Source organism: Streptopelia decaocto (genome assembly GCF_964273445.1).
Source record: "Streptopelia decaocto genome assembly, chromosome: 1".
Lineage (NCBI taxonomy): Eukaryota > Metazoa > Chordata > Aves > Columbiformes > Columbidae > Streptopelia > Streptopelia decaocto.
Genome location: NC_138663.1, coordinates 15806619 through 15827338, shown reverse-complemented (window position 1 = coordinate 15827338; position 20720 = coordinate 15806619). Strand labels below are relative to the sequence as shown.

The 20720-nt window shown below is 38.8% G+C and overlaps 1 protein-coding gene across 1 annotated transcript in view; it reads left to right on the top strand.

Moving 5' to 3' along the window:
- The window catches only part of COG5 (component of oligomeric golgi complex 5), a 189038-nt gene that overhangs the window by 150736 nt on the left and 17582 nt on the right, over positions 1 to 20720 (top strand). The window contains exons 15-18 of the mRNA XM_082076141.1: positions 15218 to 15328; positions 16706 to 16768; positions 17567 to 17670; positions 18778 to 19015. Coding sequence (XP_081932267.1) covers positions 15218 to 15328; positions 16706 to 16768; positions 17567 to 17670; positions 18778 to 19015 — 516 coding nt within the window. The remainder of the gene's footprint in view (positions 1 to 15217; positions 15329 to 16705; positions 16769 to 17566; positions 17671 to 18777; positions 19016 to 20720) is intronic.

Sequence of the window (20720 nt, the reverse complement as noted above, 5' to 3'; positions counted from 1 at the left end):
CAGACCTCACGAGATTTTAGTTTAGTCACCATTTCTACATCCTTCTCGTTCCAGATTGGAAGGGAGATCAACAAATCTTATCATCATGTTTCAGATAAGAGCAAAATTTTTCTCTTCTGCGTTTGCACATTGTAATCCACTGCTTACTTTTTTACATGACTGCTTACTGACCCAGATTTTGTTCACTAGCCACTTTTTCATACAAGTGCCTTAGCCCACACAAAAAAGGCCGTTAACTTTTCTTCTTGATTTGAGAGTTTTCCAGAGGGGTCATCCATTCCTATTTGCAAATACCCCAAGTTACCCATCTTGACTGACACATATAACATGTTGTGCTCTTGTTTAGCTGGCCATGTATATGTATATCTATTTCTTTATAAATTATGTACATGTACCATGGAAGTTCTAATATTTTCCTCCTGTACCCCTTTGGATTGTCTTGCATAACCCCTATGGTGCATGCACCCCACTTTGAAGACTAGTGCTCTAGGGTAATACTCTGCAATAATCTTCCATATTAAGGAGTGAATAGATTTTGGCATATTTGAAAAGATGCCTGATTGATTGCAGAAGTCTTTTAAATTCATGTTTTATTTCATTTGTATGCTGCTTTAAATTGGATTTCTTATTTATGTATACAAAAATGAAAATGATAGTCACCTGTAGATTTGAAGTGATACAAAACTGTATTTCCCCAGTTTTCCCCCTATTATTTAGTCATTTACTGAGCTGAATTTTAAATGTTCTTGAAATGCTGTGATTTCTCTCATAATAAAAAAATCTCTTTGTTGCAACTTTACAATAACTTTGTTTTGGTTTGCCTGTTGAGAGAGCTCTTTCTCGTACTGATACTTAGAGCTGGATGTCTTGGCAGAGAGAAGTCATGAAACATTGAGGGTTAAAAGCTCTGAAACTTTACAAGACATGTAATTTTGCCAACAACCAGAAAAATAAATTGCAAGATCTGTTGTCCTTATAGAGATTAAAGATGAAAGAGCCCTATTTGATCATCTAATCTATTCCCTTCCCAGCATGGGACTATTTCAAACAATATTTATTGTTAGGGTTTTTGTTGCGTTCTTTCTGCTTTTAGAGTGATGATTTCAGTTACCTCTTATATTGTGAGTGAAATGTAAGTACTGTACGTTCTCTTACTTTTTGCTATTTCTGTTCAGCTTGGCATGTGGGTGGATTGAAATACACTAACACACCCACCAAGTGCACAGAGATGAAATGTGTTGTGCTGTGAACGTGAAAATGCAGTTGTTTAGAGAAGATGTGGTTCTCCTGCTTTTTGATCCTGGAGACCTCTACTAGGTTCCTCCCTGGAGTTACAGTCATCCTGTCAGACTATCTTTACTAATTGCAATCAGAGTCTCACAGCATCCTTCCTGTCTTGTCTCCTGGATGCTGTGCCTTGCTGCCTCCTCCTGCCATGGGACATCACTGTCAGAGACCAAGTGGCCTGGTATCTTTTGGCCAATAAACAGTCAATGTGCAGAGGCGGGATTATAAAAATCAGGTTGCCCACTTGCTTTTCAGAACAGATGGGGGCGATTACACTGGCAAATTCTGTTGGGTCAAACTATCTTGAAAAGTGTTTTTATATGTGGGTATGTAATGGTATGCTTACATGATTTAGGCAAACACAAAGTCACTCTGCTCTGCGCCCAGATGGCAGGGCACATCTTAGCTGCACTCCAAGCCAGGGTGGCCAGCTCAGCCTTAACACCTTGCTGAGCATAACACCATTCAGCCTGGAGCACAAGCAGAGCAAGTTCATGTCTGCTTCAAGTACAGGCAAAGCGAGAATGGTCATGTTACACTAGGCAGATTTGTCCTAAGGTTAGGGCAGATAAGGCTAAAATCAGTGGGAGCTGCGATTGTCTATAATTGGAGAGATTACCAAAAATGGAATATTGTATTTATGGAGTAATATGTTTCAGAAAAGTTTGTTTAAAAACAAAGGAATCTTTCCAACAGACAAGAGGCTGCAGGTAGATGATATAATGGGGATCTTCCCCACTGTCAGACTTGTAAGCAATCATAAAGAGGAAGCACTCAGAAGATGGAAAAGGAGAGTGGGTGTAATGAGGGAGCAGTGAAATAGAGAATTTGAATAGTTTTTTTTATTCCCTTAACAAAATGTGGTTGGACTTGTGTCATACATCTTACAGAAGCTGATTAATTAGGTGAAGGCCTGAAATACAGCCTGTAGGCCGTGCTCTGGGAGAGCTACTGATCCATCCTTTGCCCACAGCTCATGGTGGAGGCTTGGCTTCTCATCAGGATTTTATCCTGGGCAATGGTTGTGGGATTTTCTGATTGTCAGGTTTTGCTAGTATTGGCCACTTGGAAATTTTTAAGCACTGTATGGAGAGCAGAGTTCTTCCTGGTGTTTTGAAGAATTCTTCCCCAGCCTTAAGAAAAATTAAGGTGACACTTGGTGTACTTTATGTATTTCAAAGTTAAAGTGCTAAAGGCACAGTAATAGAACTGATTTTTGAGATTAAAGAGAAGACATAGGTTCCTCAAAAATTAGAGTCCTTGCACCAAGGTTCAAATAGTTGTCCGATGTCCTCAAATCATAGGGCATTGATTCACATATTGAAGACCACTGGTACTGGACATAGCAAAAGGCAAAATGAGAAAAAAACTTGCTACTCTGATCCCAAAACCAATGAATCACTATACACCAGGGACACAAAGAAATTTGTATGGGTTTTCTCTGGTAAATTAGGTTTTTATATTCTGGGTTGTTTTGAGGGAAAAGTCAGAATCAGCTAATATCTGTGATAGAGAGTAGGCAACCTCTTTCTCACTATCAGTAGTATAATGATTTTTATCTACATTTACTTAAGTAAATATTTGAGTTATGTAATGTTATACATGGGTTTAGAATGCACACCAGTTGCAGAGTACCAGCCAGTAATATGAGCAGTACTATGCTGGTACTCAGCCAAGTACAAAAGGTTCTTGGGAAATATCTGTGAAGCTTTGATTCAGCCTGTTATTGTTTTTCAATGCAATGGTGAAACTGGATTCCAGATGTTGTAAAATAATTCTGAATGTTTATTTGGATTAATGTTTAAATGTAAAGTGAGTCTGACATAAAAATTCTACAATTAAAACTAATATACATTCTCTTGAAACTTTATTCTGAGGGTTTACTGAGATCTGCGTTTCAATTAACTGGTACTAAATAGTGTAACTGTGACTGTGTTATTTTAAAGTATTATTATCTGTCATAATGATGAGAAAAGTACTTGATGACAGATGTTTTTTAGTGCATTATTGCTTAAGAAAGTAAATACCAAAAAAAGAGCATAGGAAGTAGAAAAATGTAACAATTCATTGTTGTTTCAGCCCCTCCTTCAGAGTCAAACACTGATATATCCCAGTCACTCACTGCTTGTCCCCAAATGGCATTTACTTTTGAAACTGAGAGTGGATATGGAAGGAAAAACATAACTGTCCTCAGAACAGCAAATTTAAATAAGTAAATAAGCTTGGTCTCATCTGTTTGAAGGCAAATTTGTATCATCAGGGCTTGTTGTGATTAACGTTGGCCTCACTTCAAGGATCAGCAAAACCTGTCTGGTTTTGCTGCAGAAAGGCCACGCATTTAATCGCTCCACACTGTCACCCTGATGTTTGTGTTAATGTCTGCCTCTCTCAGTTGAGAGCATAAGCTCTCAGTAAAGGTTTATGACTGACACTCAGGACTTAATTTGCCACCCACTCTGTATCTCCAACACAGGACGTAGCAGTTATGTCTGTACTGGTGAGCAAAAGGTGCGAGGGAACATTCCCGGGCCTGGGCCTGCTGGTGCAGGACAGGCCTAATCATGGCTGCAGGGGCTGCCCTTACTGAAGCGCCCGTTTGGGGATGGTCTCTGCAATATTGCCTCCCCTGAGCTGTGGATGGAAGTTATTTGAGAGATTGGTTGCTGGTCCAGGCCAAACACTTGAAAATGGCTGTCCTGACAGCGTGGCGGTACAGATGACCACGTGCCAGATCCAGGAGCCTTTCCTGGCACTGTCAGGTTTACTGCTATGGGTGTAGCCAAAGTGTGAATGAGACTGAATGAGAGCGACGTGCAAAATCTGTTCAAGAGGAAGTTTAAAATGCTGACAGATTGGTGTAATTTTTTTCTTGCATCTGGAATTCATACTTTCTTACTTCTGATGTAAATAAATCTCTAAGGCAAAAGTTAGGAGATGCTGATTTCTTCTATGGTAACATTGCTTTTGGCCTTAAGATTTTCTTAGATTGCCAGAGCTGTAAAAGAGATGCTTTCCTAAACATGTTTTTCTATCTGTAATGCTTGTCAGCTGTGCTTGACTTATTTTCAAATAGCATTTGGTGTTTCTACCAGAGTATAAGTCCTTGAAAAGAGCACAGTTGTCTGTGGTGGTGTGGCTAGTTGATGACTCCAAGTATTGTTGGACGGATGCAAGAACGTTCTTGGATTTTAACTCTTTTCAGGACTGTAACACTTTCTTCAGGTAGCGTTCTGTTTCTTTGAGTCAACTCAGATGACACCTTTTTGGATGTCAGTGCAACCAACCCATTCTGTAATTTAATATTCTATTTTTAGTGAATGCAATGGATGGAGATACAGGCTGAGGAGCATCTATCTATCTGTCATGTTCACATATTTTTAGAGCACTGATCTTTGTAATGCTGATCAGCACCAAATGCATTACATAAGATTAGCATCAAAATATATATAATGGAAAGCCAGCTCTGCTGCAGTTGTTCTTAAATTATTTTTAGTATTGCCCACAAAACTTGTGTGGCTCAGTGCATCATCCTGCCATTGTGCTCTGTCTCTGCTCTATAGGAACCATTTTTAAGGATGAATTTCTGTTCTCTCAGATGTTTTCAGTGCTTTCTGAGACTTCAAATAAGATTGTCAGTCAGTGGTACACATTACAAAGACTTTAATAAATGCCCACTTTCCAGTAGAACTGAAACTGAGACAAACAATTTATCTCTCATGTTGCTTTAATCCAGCTTATATTTGAACTTGTGATTTGCAAGTGCAAGATTCCAAATTCTGCTTTTCTTACATCTTCAGCTACTGTTGTGTTCTTTAATGCTGCTCAGGTGGCTTAATATTTTGCAGTTACTCATAATGATCTTTTCAATTTTCCACTTTTAATGGATATTCAGCATTAATATATCCATTTTAAATAGCTCTGGTCCACTAGCTAGCCGTTTAGAATAGCTTGAATAGATTATTTGGGAGGGTTTTTGAGTTTAAAGAAGTAGACTGTGAGAAAACATACCGTATCCTTCTCACAGTAATCTAGAAAATTTATTTTTGTCTTTCAGATTTTCTGAGAAAAAAGCTGATCCTGATCCTTTCCTTTGAGTATGTTTAAAAAACTAGCTTGTAATTACTGAGGTTTAAAATAAACCTCAACTTTCTGCACATCCATCCCATCATCATAACTCTTTGTGATATTGTGGTAGATGAGTCTTGATTTTTTTCATGATTTCTTTCATTGTGGGTTTATGGTGCATCTCATCTATGATAGTCAATAGAAAATAGTCTGCTGTTTGTTTTTTAGTGATGTAGTTTGGAAAGTGTAATTCTATCATGCCACGGCTTCGCAGATCTTCCAGGATCTCTCTTCCTGAGATTACAATTAAATGTGCTCTGATCTTGGTTTATATTTTTACTGTTTGAAAACAATCTCTAACGTATTCATGCTTCTCCTTGTTTTGTAAACCTTGTTGCAATAATGAGGATGAGGAATGAAAATGCTAGAACACCCGGTGAAATAGAAAAACAACTATTAATTCAGCTTAAACTCTGAGCCGAGAAAGAGACAGCATCTTTACAAGGAATTTTTGTAATGTCATTTGTAGAAGAAAAAGTGTCTGTCATGCTTGATCAGGGCAATGAAGATTTAAAAAAGCTGTTTTCAGTGAATTATTTAGATGATAAGCACTATGAATGGCATATTTTTGTCCAGAATCTAAAAGGCTAAGTGTATTATAACTGATGCAGAAGCTAAATTGGAACATCTTGGCTCAATCAGTGAAGTTGTTAAGAAAAGCAGAAATGCAAAGAAAGATGGGATTTTAAAGTTAAAATATTGCAATGATAAAACAGTTGGATGAGAAGGATCTGTTCTTTGTCTTCTCTGAGTATTAACAGAGACAGGAAATTTTTGTGAACCTTTCAGTCTATACTTAGTGGTTGACTAGGAAAAGGCAGAGAGGGGCTGGACTACAGTTCTCCATAGGTTGTGCCCCTGTCTGCCTAGTGGCCAGGAAAAATATCTGTAATGTGTTGCAAGAAAGGAAGATGTTGATCTAGGAGAGGTGTAATTTTGGTTTCCTCTTAGGGGAAATGAAAACAATTAAGACCTCATTTATGGAAAGCATTTGTTGGGTTGGCTTTTATCATATGTATTCCTAAGGAGAAATGTACCTTACACCAAACAAAACCACTCATTTGATTGCTCATTTAATTTATACAAATTCCTCAAATGAAATATGCTACAGTAGCAACAAAAGGGATGTGAGCTACATTTCTGTTGGGATGTTTATTGATGTTTACTGACATAACTGTGGTTTGGGGTATCTGCATCGTTGGTTGTTTTTGTCCACCCATCCTCTTATCTGACATGGCTAAATTTAACTAGCTGAATAACTCAGTGAAGCAGGGTAAACAGGGTGGAGATGGAGAGAGAAAAGATTTCCTGGAATCACATTCTTCCAGTGAAGGGAAAATACTGCTCATGCCCTGGAATTTGGCACCGGCTTTAAACTCCAGCAAAGTTCTGAGGACCGTGATGGTTTTGAATTGAAAAGCATGATGAATTCTCATTGTAATGACATAAAGTGAATTTCTGATTGCCTTTTTTATTATGTGATCTTACAAGAATTAATCTATGTCTTGTATTAGGTGGTGTTATATTGAATTGTGAGCTTTCATTTGCGGGTGAATCACTATTCAGGACATATTCCAACAATGAGATTTGTCTGACAGTTCCAGGGAAACGTATCTAGTCCTCCTGTCTAAATGTCGAATATTGTGAACTTCGCGTGGAGGTATGAAATGTAATAAGCTCACAAATCATCAGGAACAGTAGTGAAATGACACTTTAGGAAAGGTTTTCTGTAAATAACAGGTCAGTTACAGTGGTGTAAGTAATGTGAAAGATTATATTTTCTCCAGTTCAATTTGAGATACGTGAATTAACTGTATAATATTATACCAGTACCTTGAAGACATGGTGTTACTGTCATTGAAAAACTTGTATCTGTGCTATTTAAATGAGAGAACCCAAAAAAATGAATTCAATATTTGGCACATTAAAGGAATTCATTAATAGGTATTTAAATAGAATATGTGGGAGGCTATTATGTACTTAAATAATTTCAGAATAATTACTATTTGACTGTGCAGTAATAAAAGCTAAAGATGGCAGTAGGTCTAATTTAAAAATAATCAGAAGTCAGCTAAGGTTTTGTAATTTTTTTTTAATGTAAAGATCAGAAGAGTTTTGTTAAAAGAGTCAGTAAGAAGCTGCTTATATTGGTCAGAGAGTACTTAGAAATGTCAAGCTGATAAGTCCCTTAAAAAAGCATTTAAAATTTTTAAAATGGAATTCAAAATCTAGAGGCGAAAGCTGCATTAAAAAATAACTTCATGAAACATTGACTTCATTCTCATGTTGTCTTTTGCTGGGTAGATCGTGACTCACATAACAAATGTGTGATTTTTTTAACTTTTTTTTAATGAGATACTGGCTGAACTCCAGAAATTATCATCCAAGCATGAAAGGCTGCCTTGGGAGTACTATGTACTTTAGTTTGTCTTGCTGTGAAAGTGGTTAAAAGACTTCTTTAGATCTAGCATGTAATTTTGCTAAAAGGTAGAAAAAGGACAAGAATGCACAGTCCTTAAACTATTTTGTTATAGGGCACTCTATGTTGTTTCATACCAGATGAAATTATATGATTCAGAAATGGATTTGGTTAAGTATATGTTGATATGGTAAAGGCTTTGGAATTCTGCAATTTTGGAACAACTCTAACAAGTGTTTGACAGTGTAAAGCTCATTTATAACCTTTTGCAAGGTAGAAGTGTTCTGATCTCAACGCCTGGACTTGATACCAAAAAAGGCAGATGGCAATTAAATAAGTTGATTATACAGGGTGTTTCAAAAAGATGGACCCAATTTCATGGTGGCAACATGTAACAATTACACAAAAATTTACAAATGGTTTAATGAGTTACCAAGTTTCCGTAACCTTTTTATAAATGTTCTATGTTCCCTCCACTTGCTGTATGGGCAACACTGAGACAACAGTTGAATTTGTGTATGGTGATTTCAAACTGGGTCCATCTTTTGGAAACGGGCTGTATTTTTTATGTGCAGGCGAATGTCACCCTGTGGTGTTGGGCCCGTCTTACGTGTCTTGGGGATGGATATCTGCTCTTCAGCTCTGGAGGTGCATTCTCAGGGGTTGGTTGGGACCAACAGCTGTTGGAATGGCATATAAAATATCATTAATCATTCAGTCATTAATCTGGCAAGTATGAAAAATTCAGTAAACTGTTATAGGTATCAGGATCATCACACATTGTCCTTGAAATCCTCCTCAGACTTGGGTAGCTGGATAAACGTGAGGTGAAAAATGTCCAACACAAGGAGCATAATTTTCAGAAGTTGAGAAATTATTCTGAGTGCTTCAGGTTCAGGATTTTCTGAGATTCCTTTAAGGAACTGGTTTCAGGTGCTTTCTGAGAGCAGAGTTGCTTTAAAGGATCTCATTATTTAAGAACCATGAACCATTAGTCACTTTTTATTATTTGTACAGTGCATTTCTTCTCAGATGATTCAAAGTCTTAGAGAGAAATCTTGTATTTTCTCTTACAGAAAGACTATTTGCTGCTTCTATTTAATCAAAAATATTAAGGAAGTAAAAATAAACAAACAAAAAAAAACCCAAAACCAAAACCCCACCACCAACAGTACAAAATACCTCCAAGGGAACAGTTTGATGATTGCTGTTGTTCCAGCATGAATAGTATGAGCACAGTATCCAGTGTTTTTTCTTGGTCAATGACTTAACAGTCCCTTCAAATTTTTCTCCCCAAAATAATGATTGTGTTTTCTATAAGATTTTTGAATGCCTTTACCATAGAGCTCCTTTTCTATATTCCTAGAATATAAAGTTTTCATTTTTCTGAGGAAGCTAAAAAAAACCTCAACATATTCTGGAAGCTACAAGAATGTCCTGAGGGTGCTATATAAATGTTTTTATGTACATTTTAAATTATTGCCTGCACTCACAGCTTATTGCTTTCTTCGTGTCTTGAAATATTACTTGTTCTTTGAAAAATCAGAAGTCATTCCAAGAACATAAGTTCTTATTTATGATTTATTCTTAAATTTTAGTTGATTTTTTTTTAAGCAGAATATTCATTTTATCTTTATCAGTCAAGGACCTTATTTTCCCCAACACATTCATTAAAATCCTACACTTTGAACCTCTTAATGATGCCTCTTCCTTTTGCAAATTGTCCCCTAAGTAGCTAATACATGAGGTGGTGTAGCTAGTGGAGTTCAGATTGTTTTGTGTATTTCTTCTAAAGAGTGTCATATATTTGCAAAAAGTAGCAAACTGATTCTAGTGAACTTTTGCGTTTCTTAGATGGAAAGAGATTGTAAAAGTCTCCTTCTGCCATATGAAAAATGTTAAACCTAATAGTAAATCATCCCAATTATTTGTAGCTTACAGGAGACATCCCAGGGCCAAGCCCTATTGACTCAGAACCTCTGTAAGTGGATTCTGTGCTGTATAAGAAGCTGTTATGATCAGGCAGGAGGCCAAGCGCCAGATGGATTGATCGCTTTCTGCCAGAGGTATGGCCACATCAGCTGCCTCTGCTAGGAATGTATTTATTCTTGGAAATGTCAGCGTGACGATTGGAGTTCAATTTGTGCCATCAACACACATTAGTCTCGTGATCCCAGAGTAAGATCAAATGCCTTGTTGAGAGGCACTGCTCTTGTCTTATTTTGATTTAAGGTCTTCTCCTTACTCCTTCTAAATTATGATGCTGCTTCCTGCTCTTCGGAGAGTGGGTTTGCTGAGGCTGTTTTAGAGTAGAGAAATCAAAGAAACGGAGTTTTCCAAAGCTGTCAATAAGGATGCACACAACATCTTAGTTACTTAGTAGGAAACTGAACTTTTCCACAAAATGTCCTGTCTGTGAAGGGAATGATAGCAAAGCAGCTCACACATCAGTGTTTCTTGTGAGCTGCCACCTGTTGAAGGAGGGCAAGTTAGTCACTTGGAAACACTAAACAAATTATAGGAAAAGATGTATCAATAGTCTGAGCTTTTCTACAAGAAAAGGCAGACTCAGTTAGCATTTTTTATAACCCAAGGGAGAACTGATGATTTGATTCACGTCCTAATCTAAATTCTACATCCATTTCTTCATGGTGAAAACAAGAATTTAAACCCAAAGCAATATTATCATAGCACATGTCTCAACATGTGAGATAAAATCTATGCTGTTAAATTACACATGTTCTTAGGTATTAAACATAGAAAAGTATAAAAACCAGAACACTTGATCTGGTTATTTCCAAGGCATGTTTCCAAAGCAGGTCTATGCAAGGGGGTGCAAATACATTTATAGGGTGAGAATTCATCTGACAAGGCTTCAGGCAGTATAGCGCCCTGTATGTATCTGCAGTGCTGCTTTAGATTCCCTTTATAGTGAGTGGAGGGAAATAGGTGCAGACAAGGTTCATTTACTCCCTCCCTAAAGCAAGGTCTCTAAAATAGGCTCGCTGGATTACTCCACGAGTTGCTTATTTCTCTGCTTTGTGGTTTCCTGCACGTGGTCAGGTAAATCATTCCTGAAATGTTCTGCATTGGGCAACTTACTGACCCAGTACAAGGCACCTGCAACCTCTGCAGGTGAAGCAGCATAACCACATCAGTGTACTGAAGGATACCAACTAAAAGAAACTGTTTTCCAGAAGGACTTCTGCATTGGGTGACAGCATAGTGCCAGTCACGGCTTTCGGTTTCTCAACCATGTCAGGCTGAAGCAAGTCAGGTGGCTTTCAGTTATGTTGCTCCTCTTCCTGACACATTTTTTTGTCTGTTATCTTCTACAAGTGTCCTTTTTGGTTCAATAAACTACCCAATCCTCAGTTTCTACTGACACTGATTTTTAAAAAAAGAAGTCTGAAGTCTTCTAGGCAACTTCCAATAGCTAGTTAGCTATTGGATTGAATCTGCAAATGTCAACCTCCTGCCTTAGAGAAAGTCCTCATATGCATGCCAGATAGTACCTCCAATGTTTCTTTCTCATTTTAATTTAACAGCTGCCCTTTGAGTTTTCTTGAAATGCGGTATGGGACAGAAGCTCACATTCATATTCTTGAGGGTACCACAAGACACAGCCCTTGTCCTAGTGCCTGGATGCATGATACAGAACTCCTGGCTGATATTTGCTGGTGGGAGACCTCTCTCCTCTCTTCCTCAGTAGCATCTCATGTTGCCAGTGTGCTGGTATCTCATGCTGGCAAAGGAAGCTCATACAGACACCCCTTGTAGAATTGCCACTTGCAGGGAAATGGGGTGCCTGTGCTTTGCCGAGTGGCCATGAAATTGCTGTAAATAGTAGACAGGCTTTGAGGTAAAAGAATTTAGCTGTCTAAAGTGACAAGTGTAAGAAATCAATTGCTACACTTACAGACCGAAGACTAGAACTGCTACAGTCCTCGTTACTGCTCATTCACGTCTGGCTTCAGCATAGTTTCTTTTCCTCTGTTTTCTTTTCAGCTAGCAGGCTCAAAGCCAGACTAACTCCGAGGGTGACTGATGCTTCCCTGGAGATGGGATGTGGTCCTTCAGCTACGCTTTCTCTCAGTTATTTATTTCACCAAATAAATTCTGATTTGGGATGAAGTCACCCCTTCTGTAGCCCCTATTTCTGCTTAGCATCAATTCACCCTCCTGGCCTTCTGCATTTCTGGATAAATCTAACTGATTAAAAAGTCATCAGATTTTGTCTTTAGTGCCCTCATCAAAAAGAAGGCCCTTGGACTGCGTCTTCCAGCTGAGTGGATGTGGCTAGGCTTCACACTTACTTGACTTAACCTGTTTACACAGCACAATCCCCAGTGGGCAGGTAGCAGAGGAGGAGTTACATTACCACCAGCTTGACTGCATAAGCTGTGTCCAGCATAGAACTTCAAAAGTACTTGCTATATAAATGAGAGTGATGAATGTGAATCATTGATAAAACGTGATTTGATGGAAAATAAACTGAGGGATGATTTGTGTCTAAAGGAAATGGGCTATAAGTGTGGTTTGTTGGAACCGGGGAGACACAATGATGGCATTTTTCTACCTGGATGCATGGTTGTACAGTGGGTATTAGAGGTGTCAAGAATTCAGTCTGATGCACTGGAATACTGGAATAATTCTAAACTACCTGAAATCTAGATATATGCCAGCGACAAACTGTATGTACATGAACCTCGTTGGACAGAGTCAGTGCAGAACCTTCTTGCGTCAAGGCAAGGTCATAGAAATCATCGTGGTGACAGCAAGAAATGGGAACCACTCCGTGAGACTTCTGCTGTAGCTGGCAGGACACAGCTACCCATGTAGGAGCCGGGTGCTCCCATGGTGGCAGGGGACACCTACCTGTGTAGGAGCTAGGTGTTCCCAAGGCGCACCTTGAGGAGAAGCAGTCCTAGGGAGACACATCTAGCTGTCAAAAGTTCAAATTGATTAATTTAAGGGAATTCAGTACGGTAAACAATTTTAGGAAGACTGGTTGCTTTTAAGGCGTTTTTAGACTTTGCCTGTGAAGCTGTTGTACACTATTGCTGACTGCAGGAGTTGCTGCTGCAGAAGGGTTATGTTTGTACTTGTTACTGGTTTTACTTATCAGTTAAGCTTTTTCACCAGCAGAAGAAACACAGTTTAATTATTTCATAATGTCTAAGCAAAAGAATTTGTGAAACCTTTACAATGGAGTCCAAGGAGCAGAAATTTAAGGGACTAATACGTAAAATTTTACTCTCTTAGTAGTGTCTTATGTTTAAGAGTTCTAAATGTGCAACATACTAATGTAATAGTCTGTACAGTGCTTAAAAATGCTGTGAAAAAACCTTAATGAGGTCTGGGAGGATGATCAGCTGGGTGGACAGGATGTTTCTCTGCACAGCTGTTTTGTTATTAATCTGTGAAGCTGTAAGCTTGAGAAGCAGAATTCTTAAAACCAGTCATGTCCATCAAATGGAAATATCAGGAAGGCAACAGAGATGTACGCAGCTCACGTGGCTGTTCTCATCAGGAAGGCAGGAAGATGCTGAGATGGTATATTTGTCAGCTAGTCGAAAGATGCATTCTGATGTCAAATAATTGAAGATACATTGGAAAAGATTTTTCCCTCTGCAAAGGCCTCGGAAACCTATTTATCCTGAAATAATCCCTAAATATGAAGAAAGGGAAATGAACTGATATTGTCACTGTAGTGCTGTGAATAAGTTTGAGTTCCTGTGTGCTTGCAAGAACTTGTCTAAAACTTCATTATTAGCAGCACTGGCAAAGAGATAACTTTGCTTGCATGCTGTCTGTTTGTGCTAGGGGATGTACAGGAACAGTCTTTCACTAGTTAAAGATTCACTGTTTCCCATTACTTAAAAATTTTCACGTTTGTTCCTTTTGTTGCTGTATACTCAGTTTTAGTTTAGGAGCTTTCTGTAGGACCTACAACTGTGTTTGAAGACACACTTCATAAAAGTCTCTTGATGACTTGTTCAATGAGTTGAGTATGTTTTTACTGAGAGACTTTTGGAGCTAGGCATCTTCAGGAGTTTCCTGGAGGAGTCTAGATGATTAGCCAGATAATTATATCTCAGTAAAGCCTCTATTAATAGCTATTCTTGCTGTAATATTTTGATGTACTTGTACAATTCACTTAGCCTTTTGTCAATTCTTCGTATTTGTGCAGCTTTCAGTGCACAAGAAAATTTCTGTTTGTTTCCTAGTTACAATTTATTTTATTTCAAATTGCAAACCTCTGCTGTGGTATCCTTAAGGGGCTGTTCTGTAGTTAATTGCTATTTATGTATCACCTTTGAACTTTGATTTCTATGGTAATGATAAAAAATATGTGCTTTGTGGAGTTTAAATATGAAAAAATATTTTAATATATATTTTTGCTGAAAGGTTCATGGATAGAACTCTCTTTAATGGCTGGACTAGCAGTTTTGGTCCTTGCAGTTCTATTTTCCTGTTCATTTACAAGCTGCTAATATGTACAAAGCTGTAAGCCATCTATTTCAAGAAATGGAGTTTTTAAAGAGGGGCTCAAATGGATGTCAGAAGTAAGGACGGAGAGTATATGGGAAAAGCACAACCTGTTTATTCTGCTGGTGGTAGTTTATCCTGCATCCTCAAGTGGGTGAATTCACCTGACTCTCAGATTACAAAACAGAAGTCATATTGGGACTGTGTATCTCCAAGAGATCTGGGTCTGAGTGCTGGGGTCTGGGAGCTGGGACAACAGCCTCTCATGATTCCTGTTGTGCCATTTGTATTATATTATCTGGAGATGGAAGCCATAAGAATCAAGACAAGAGTTAAATGGAAGAACACTGGTACTAAAGACCTCTGTATTTCTGCCATGTTCTAAGTTTAGTTGCAAAGATGATGAGGAGTCTGGAGCATCTTTCTTACGAGGAGAGACTAAGAGAGCTGGGTCTGTTCAGCCTGGAGAAGAGAAGGCTGAGAGGGGATCTCATCAATGTTTATAAATATCTCAAGGGTGGGTGTCAAGAGGATGGGACCAGACTCCTTTCAGTGGTGCCCAACAATAGGTTGAGGGCAACGGGCACAGTGAAGCACAGGAGGTTCCATCTGAACATGAGGAGAAACTTCTTTACTTTGAGGGTGCCAGAGCCCTGGAACAGGCTGCCCAGGGAGGTTGTGGAGTCTCCTTCCCTGGAGACATTCAAATCCCACCTGGACACATTCCTGTGTGATCTGCTCTGGTGAACCTGGTTTAGCAGGTGGGTTGGAGTAGATGATCTCCAGAGGTCCCTTCCAACCCCAGCCATTCTGTGATTCTGTGAACTGTAATTTTGAGGTGATGCACTGTTTAAAGAGTTAGTACTGCTTTAACGATTTCTGCAATCACTGCAGCTGTCTACCCAAGGAGATGCCAGCCAGGTGATTGGACCACTCACAGAGGGACAGAGGAGGAACGTGGCTGTAGTTAATTCACTGTACAAAGTGCACCAGTCGGTTCTGAAGGTAGGCTTCCTTTGGTATTTCTCCACTTGCCATAATGTTAACTTCCTTGCTCTGTCATTTGCATATTCTCCCATCAGCTGATGAGAACTCTGAAAAATACAGCCCAATTTTGGGTTAAGAGCTGCACCTTGCTGTGCATTTGTACAAATCTTTGAGACTTGGTTGGCCCTTGTAAGCACCACTTTGCAATAAATGGTCAATATTAGAAGTGGTGTGAAAGATTTGTTTATAGAGAATAATCATGTCTCACAGCCATTGTTTTGTGAGCCTAAACAATTGAACTCTTCTGTTTTTTCTTATCAAGTAAGCTCTGTCTTTGTATGGGTCACCCTGATAGCCCTTGTCTGCATCTGTCCCAGCCCAAGCTTATGTTTCTCAGAAGACCCTCACTGCTTTCCCACTATTGTGGCCAAACTGAAAAGGGGAAGGAAAGGGTAAAATCAAGAAAAGCAGCACCTCACAAATATCTCCATGCATTGTTGCTGTGACCGAAGTCTGGCCTGGAAATGTTTTCAGGACTAAGCACAGTTATGAATAATTCCAATTTACTGGTTTAGTGATGCCAACACTTACACAGTCTCTGTAAATTAAAACAAACAGATAAGGGGTAATTGTGTTTAAATCCTGGCCTGATTAGAAAAAAGATCATGAGTACTCCTGACTGTGGATATGTTTAAAGAATGTTTAAAAATGCTAAAAAGCCTATAAAATTTGCTTGGATTTTGCAAACAGATGGTAGATCAACTTTTAAGTCTGCTTTCTCTGATGTGTTTAGTAATGAACCTCATGTGCCTTAGTGTTGGAGGAAGATCTGATATGATTCAGTCTTTGAGTTTAGTATCTATCTGGCTTAAAAATACTATCGTATAGCATGTTCATAACTAAGGAAATTGGTAGAATATTCCTTCAGATCATTCCTGGACTTTCAATTCTAATACCACTATGGCTGTACATAAACAGCTATTTAACACATGGTGTTATAATAATCATAATACTGAGAAAGATCAACCATTCTTTCAAATATTTGCCGTAGACCTGTTTGTGTAATTCTCCTTAAATTCTATACTTAGCAGTGGGTGAATGCACCACTTATTTTCATTCTGATTCTGTCAACCCATCAGCTAAATTTCAGTTGAACTCAATTGAATCCTTTCTTTGCCAGGGCAGAAGCAGAGTCCATAGGAAATTTGAGAGCACAGGACTGATACCAGTGCACTGAAAATGCTGTCTGTATGAAACACATTTAATAGTTATCTATACCTATGTAAACCACTTATTACTAAAAGTAAATCAGTATGGTTTTAAATGAAATTAAATATTATGGATTCTAATAATTTGTTGAATGTTGACTGTTAACTATTACTTTACAATTTGTAGGTCATTACCAGTCAGAGCTCATTTCCAGCAGCCGCTGAGCAAACAGTTACAACTGCCTTAAAGGTAATTGAATGTCCATTCGCTGCAGGGATAGGGTTGAGCTTTGCTTTGTCTGTTACAGTTCAAATGAACACTTATTTTCCTAGGTATTATTTTGTGTTATGTCAAAGGCATACAAATACTCTGAAATTTATATTTTGCAGTTTATTTATATGTCACATATGCCAAATCACTGCTTGAGTAGCATTTGTATTCACAGAATCACAGAGTATTCAAGAATATTCTCGTAATGGTCGGAACCCAGATGTCATCTGACTGTGAAAATAAATGTATTTCTCTGCAACATTCACACAGCAATAGCTGCATCCTTCATCACCCCTGTACCCCTTCCAACACACATAAAAATATGATTTTTATGCTACCTGGTGCTTTCCTGGGGGGTGATGTGGATGGCGGCGCAGCCCTCGTGGATGACAGCTGTGCACATCTGTCCTGCTGTGCGCTGATCCGGGAGGAGCTGTGCGCAGAGGAATGAAGGGCAGCTTGTGTGTCTGGGGAATGAACAGCGGAACGATGTGTGTGCACCAAAACATGTACATTTACAAACCAGGAATGCCAGATTTTTGAAGGAGGGCTTTACATAGAACTAGTAAACAGCCTTATTTCTGCATTTGACTGGTAAAATCAAGTAAAGAGAAATGTTATCTTAGGCTGTTGTCCTTCTATTTAGCAGTTTCTAATGCAGAAAAATAAAAAACGCAGTTGAAAAGAACTGTGTGTCAAGGTATTTTTGAGGTCTCAAAATGCAAATGCTTCTAATTTCGGTTTCCTTACTTCTGCTTTTTTCTTATTCTATTCTAGGTGGTCCATGATCTAATGGGTAGTGCTGTTCAACCGTTACTGAACTCTGTAGGAGATTCAGTAGAAGCTATTATCATCACTATGCACCAGGAAGATTTTTCTGGGTAACTAGAAATGTGTTTTAAATTTAACGTTGCTTTAGTAAGATGCCCTGCATATGCTTAATAGATTGTTATTGCCATGATGTCCTTGGAGCAAGGGCGCATTTTCGTTGAGGGGAAGGCAATGCTTTATGGTCAGTGAACACAGAAAGCAGAATTACACCTATATTGAAACAAATTAATCAGGTAGTATCTGCCTTCTTGCCTTTTTTCCATGTCTGTTGAGTTAAATTCATTTTAAATAAAAAATAAAGCCAAGCAGACGCCATTTTTGTGCTAAAAAAACCCTTTTGTTTTCAAAACTTATTTTTTGTGGACAGTCTTCAGAACTGTCCATATTGTTGTCTCAAAGCGAATAACCTCTGATTTAAAATTAATTTAAAATTATTTTCTGAAGTGTTTTAAATTTTCCTTTTGCCTTTTTTTTTCCTCTTTTTTTTAAAAAAAACCCCAATATTTTACCCTCTCCATCTTTCTTTTGCTACCACTAGCAAAATACCTCTCTGTGTGGATAAACCGAGTCAGCTAAAGGCTGAGCTTTGTGTGGTAGCCTGCACACTCAGGTTCCTGAGTTTGGAAGAGCCTGGCTGTGATTCAAATAAAGAGAAAGGTGATTGATTTCTGTGTCCTACAGCTTCTGTGCTGCTTCTGTGATAATTACATTTTTATAACCCTGGGTTTGGAGAAATCTAGGAAACTAATTCTGTACAGAGGACAGGTTTGGAATAGGCTGAAGTAGTAACCCCGTGATATGTGCCTGTGTTTTCTGACCCATTATTAGAGTTTCAAATCAACAACTGGGACATTTAGATTTAGGCTCTGGGTTTGATGTTTAGGCTCCAGAGTGGTGGAGGCTTTGCAAGCTGGGTAGGAGTGGAGTGGTATCCTTTATCTTTGTTAGGATGGGGATGGCTGATACAAAGATTTTTTTGACTACAGTTTCAGAGAGAGCTACATGCTCCTTATTCTGAGTGGAAATGAAACTCTACAATTCATTCCATGACTTTGTGGGATGGGAAAAAAATAAAAAGAATCCAGTAGTTTTTGACTGTGTTTTAAAGATGAATTTAGCTGTCCCCATTTCTTTTTTTCTTTTCTTTTTTTTTTCAGATCATTACCTAGCTCAGGAAAACCAGATGTCCCTTGTTCTCTGTACATGAAAGAACTCCAGGGTTTTATAGCAAGAGTCATGAGCGACTACTTCAGACATTTTGAATGTTTCGACTTTGTCTTTGATAACACTGAGGCCATGGCTCAAAGAGCAATTGAACTTTTCATTCGCCATGCCAGTCTAATAAGGCCCCTTGGTGAAGGTGGGAAGATGCGGCTTGCAGCGGATTTTGCGCAGGTACCTTAATACTGATTTCTGCTTTTTACTGTTACTTCACTGTGCTCACTGAAAAGTATCAGTAGTTTAGTACGCATCCGAGTGTAAACAGGCGGTTGTAGAGATCACTGCATTCCAGTTCTGAACATCCTCTCTGCTGAGATACTGGATCCTGAGAAATGCATCTACTAAGTAGATGAAGATCCCCTATCACCGTAAGGCACATTCAGGGAGGTCTGACAGCTCCCTGTCAAGTGACTGTTGCATTTAAATTCAGCTGCGCCTCGACATTTCATTCCAGTTGCCTGACCTTTTTGGTACGTCCATCATTTGCCACCATTCATTCACTTCATTCTTTCTCTCTCTTCTAATGGAATAGTGTGTCGCTTTCTTAATCGCTTTATATATCACAGCGCCCACAGTGGCCAACCATTAATTCAGCTGCCTTGCAGTGCAGGAAACAAGCTAAAGAAATACCAGTATCCTGTGGAAGAACTGCCCTTTTGGTAACAGACGGGCAGTTTTCTTGTGGGATTCTCTTCATGCCATGATTGACTTATCTGCCTCTCAGCTTTATCTAGCTCTGGTACTGGACTAAAACATAAAACAAATTGCCAGATTAATATCTACTACCTGTCTGCCTTATCTACTATATTCAAATTTAATTTGTCAATAGTAACACTGTGTGACTAACTTGCCAAAGAATACAGGCATCCACTAGATTGGTCTGAGAGTCCTCGTAATTATTATCCAAGTGGAAAGGGAATTAGCAGCAGCTGTCTGCATACCAAGTGCTGCTTTTGGCTGGTAAGCAACTGAGGCAAGAGAGGGCGGCATCACTGCCATCTCGCTGCTGCTTGTGGCTGCTTTGTATCACTTGCCTGTGAGTTAGATACTCCTGAGTAAAGTTTTTTTCTTCATGACTCAAAAGGAGCAAATGAGCTGTTAACCACAGAAGTTACGGGCAAGTTTTCAATTGCTTTCCATGAGAAGGTTCAGTTCCCTTCTCTGTTTTGAAGACAATGGCATAAAACTGGAGAAAAAAAAAGAATGCTTGACAACTCCTCTGGAAGGAATATAGATAATTTTTGTAATTTATGCTGCAGTACTAAAGTAAGTCTTATAAATTTGGGAAATATCTTCACCTAATTCTACAGTAACGAGCATCTGATCTAAGCACCTATTGTAATTATACTAAAAATATCACTCGTTTATCTTTTCTAAACACTTATTTTTCTCATTCTGACATGGGCTGCCTTTTAAGTGAAAAATGAGGGTATGTTTTCATTTGAGTGTAGGGGGCTTTGCATGTTCTTCCCCACGCTGAGTATAACTCTGAACGAACAACTGTGTGAAGATAAATATTCTGATTTCTTTTGTACTGTGGAAGAAAAGAAATAGGTTTTGAATTCATTCTTGTCTCCTGCCTTCAGTTGTTGCTGCATCTGGGGGCTGCCTTGTGTTTTTCTCATCTTCACATTGTGCCGTATTTTTGACTTGTTTAAAAATGGGCTTAAGAAAAGAAATGTCTGGGTCCACCCAACCACATACAGCCAGCTCAGTGCTCACTCTGGGCCATTGACCATCTCTGCACAGAGCTCCTGGGGGCGGCCCAGGCTGCACAGGGGCTGTAGTGTCCAGAATGGCCTCAACACTATATCCTGTCTCTCAGGATAACAGAAAAAGGACCAAAACATTTTGTATGTAGAGGTTGCCTTATATCCAT